Genomic DNA, 2,459 nt, shown 5'->3' with positions numbered 1-2,459 from the left:
AGAGTTGAGGAAATCGCATGATTTTTTTAACAGTTGGATGCCTGGAGACTGAATTCCCGGTGGCAAGAGCACAAATCACAAAGACAGATATTCAGAAACTGAATTATCTTGTCAAAAATATCAAATTAAGCATATGTAGTATTATTGTAACCCAAAATAACATTTTGCCAATATATTGACCAGAACAATTTTGAATAATATGAACAAAGTGCTGAAAGAAATTGACTCGACAATTAACGATAGCTAGTTTTAAATTGTGAGAGGATGTTGCAATAACTTTCTCCTGAAGTTTCTGCGGTGATTACATCGACAAGCCAATCGTTGGGCTTTCAATAATTCAGATCTTAAATTTGAGCCACTTGCATTGTTTCCCTCGAACATGACTGCGAGTGCTGCTGCTCTGGGAACAGGGTCGGGCACTCTTGGTTTCAGTTCGGAGAAATCTCAGGTGAATAACCTGATTTTCATCGGCAGCAAACGAATACAGACAGCATTGCGGAGTCCGTGGTCAAACAGACCAGTCATGGAGACACGATCCTCTGCTCTTCAAATGGTTATTTTATTGCTTTCAAGTGTAAATAGTGTATACCCATCCCAGGAACTTTTCCCCTCATCGTTTTATTGTGGTGACGAGGAGTTGTACTGCCCTAAGTTGGTGGCCAATGGGGCATGTTTGGGGCTCTATCAAACGCCAGAGGGCGTTACTCAATTCGAACCTCAGCTGGCCATCCAGACAGTGTTGAAATGTCGACAGAGTTGCAAAGAGTATTGGGACATCCATCAAGACAAAGTGGAACCCACATACAGGAATCTATTCCATCAAATTGGTGGCACAAACAATGTGATCAAGGACTATTTTGGATTTGAGCACAACATCTGTGATCCAAGCCGACATCAAACATTTCACTCCAGGTACACTCTGTTGACCAGCTCTTTCAATGCTTGGACCAAGAACATGACTGGAGCAATACACAAGAACAGTGCATTCCGTCCCCAAAAGGCTAAAGTACCGCCCCAAATATATGCCATTGTCAAGGGATACCATGATGAGTTAAAAGAAAATATCCCTGTTAGAGGTAATTAGTTCACCAAATAGCTTAATCTTCAAGTTAGGAACAATCCATATGGAAACAATCATTTCAATTTGAAAACAGATGAAGTATATTGATAATGTTGATGGTCCCAAGTAAATGAACATTTTTTGTCCACTCAACAATTTCCCCCACTCATGACCAGATCAATGGAAAAAAATGAAATCTTGTGCCTCTTTGATTACATGACACATGGTGATAGTTATTGGTTGGCTTTGTCAACAAAAAAGTGAATTTTTATTTAGTTTATAAAATTAAAAATTTGGTTAGCCATTGATTCGCTACTTTTAACCAAGTATGCTAACGATGCCTCAATAATTTCGCATAATCTGCAATCAAGATGTGGCTGAATGGCAAACCTGAAAACGGGAACTTACTTTCACCCTGATCTAAAATCAGCAAGTATCATCTTCATTGGTAAACCAATTCAAAAGATGCAATGTTGTCTGAAAGTGAGAAAAATAAGAATTTTGTTATGCTTTCAATCTGAAACTGCTAACCAGTGCCGGAGTGCCAAAAGTTAGCGCAAAATCGTGGTAAAATATATTTGCTCTTAGTCCCAGAGTCTCTTTTAAAGCATAATCATTAACTTTGAATACTTCACGCCTCTAGCGGCTTTTTCGAGAACGAGAAAAAAATGTCTCAAATTTCAAACCCGTTGTCAAAAAATGATAGAAATTAGAACCCTTCTTTTTTTACAAGACCCATCCATCATGTTTATAGCGAATTGTAGCCACAGAACTTTTGATTGCTTTGAAATCAATTACACTGACGATGAGGAATGTCAAATCAAAGAGATCACCAAAATGACCATTCATCACCTCTCCGTGGAAGATCGGGCCATGATCGCCCTGATGCTGGAACCAGAATTGGAGAGATTGACAGGCAAAAACCTCACCCCGGCTTTGGTGTCTGGCATGCGACGATATCTCAACGACAGTTTTTTGCCCACTCACATTGACAACACTGGTAAGTATGATTCTTAGGACAGATGTCAGTTGGTTTCGTTTCGTAATTCCAAATGGAGCCATATGTCATTGGCTTCCTTCGGTTTTGCTCTGGATTTCTACAAGTTACTGCGCTGTAGAAAACACGCGGTTCAAAGCTCATAGATAACCTGATTTACTTGCAGGATTTAAAGACCAAAGAAAGTAATGAAAGAAAAGTGAAAGTCAAATGAAAACTTTTTTCACTTTTGAGAGTGTTCAATTGGTACATTACGCAGTTGTCATCAGATTTACTTGCGGGTATTTATTTTACTGAACTTGATATTCATATAATATCTGATCCACCAACGAATAAGAGTTGGTGGATCCGGCTAGCCCTTGAATACGGGAGTACCTACGAATATTTGAAGGCAGCAAATGG

The 2,459-nt window shown here is 39.2% G+C and overlaps 1 protein-coding gene across 1 annotated transcript; it reads left to right on the top strand.

Moving 5' to 3' along the window:
• Positions 1-379: 379 nt before the first annotated feature.
• LOC131892552 (uncharacterized) lies at positions 380-2,077 on the top strand. Its single transcript, XM_059242355.1, has 2 exons — positions 380-1,076; positions 1,815-2,077. The coding sequence occupies exons 1-2, from the start codon at positions 380-382 to the stop codon at positions 2,075-2,077; spliced, it is 960 nt and encodes a 319-aa protein (XP_059098338.1).
• The last annotated feature ends 382 nt before the right edge of the window (positions 2,078-2,459 follow it).

This window comes from Tigriopus californicus, unplaced genomic scaffold (assembly GCF_007210705.1).
Source record: "Tigriopus californicus strain San Diego unplaced genomic scaffold, Tcal_SD_v2.1 Contig30, whole genome shotgun sequence".
In the NCBI taxonomy this organism is placed as follows: domain Eukaryota; kingdom Metazoa; phylum Arthropoda; class Copepoda; order Harpacticoida; family Harpacticidae; genus Tigriopus; species Tigriopus californicus.
The sequence above is the reverse complement of the archived record's forward strand: the minus strand, read 5'-3'. Positions and strand labels throughout refer to the sequence as shown.

Excerpts from the sequence above, each read along its gene's own strand:
- LOC131892552 (XM_059242355.1), top strand. The coding sequence starts at position 380 with ATGACTGCGAGTGCTGCTGCTCTGGGAACAGGGTCGGGCACTCTTGGT. Across the intron at positions 1,077-1,814 it reads AGAAAATATCCCTGTTAGAG|CGAATTGTAGCCACAGAACT; the intron begins GTAATTAGTTCA and ends TCATGTTTATAG.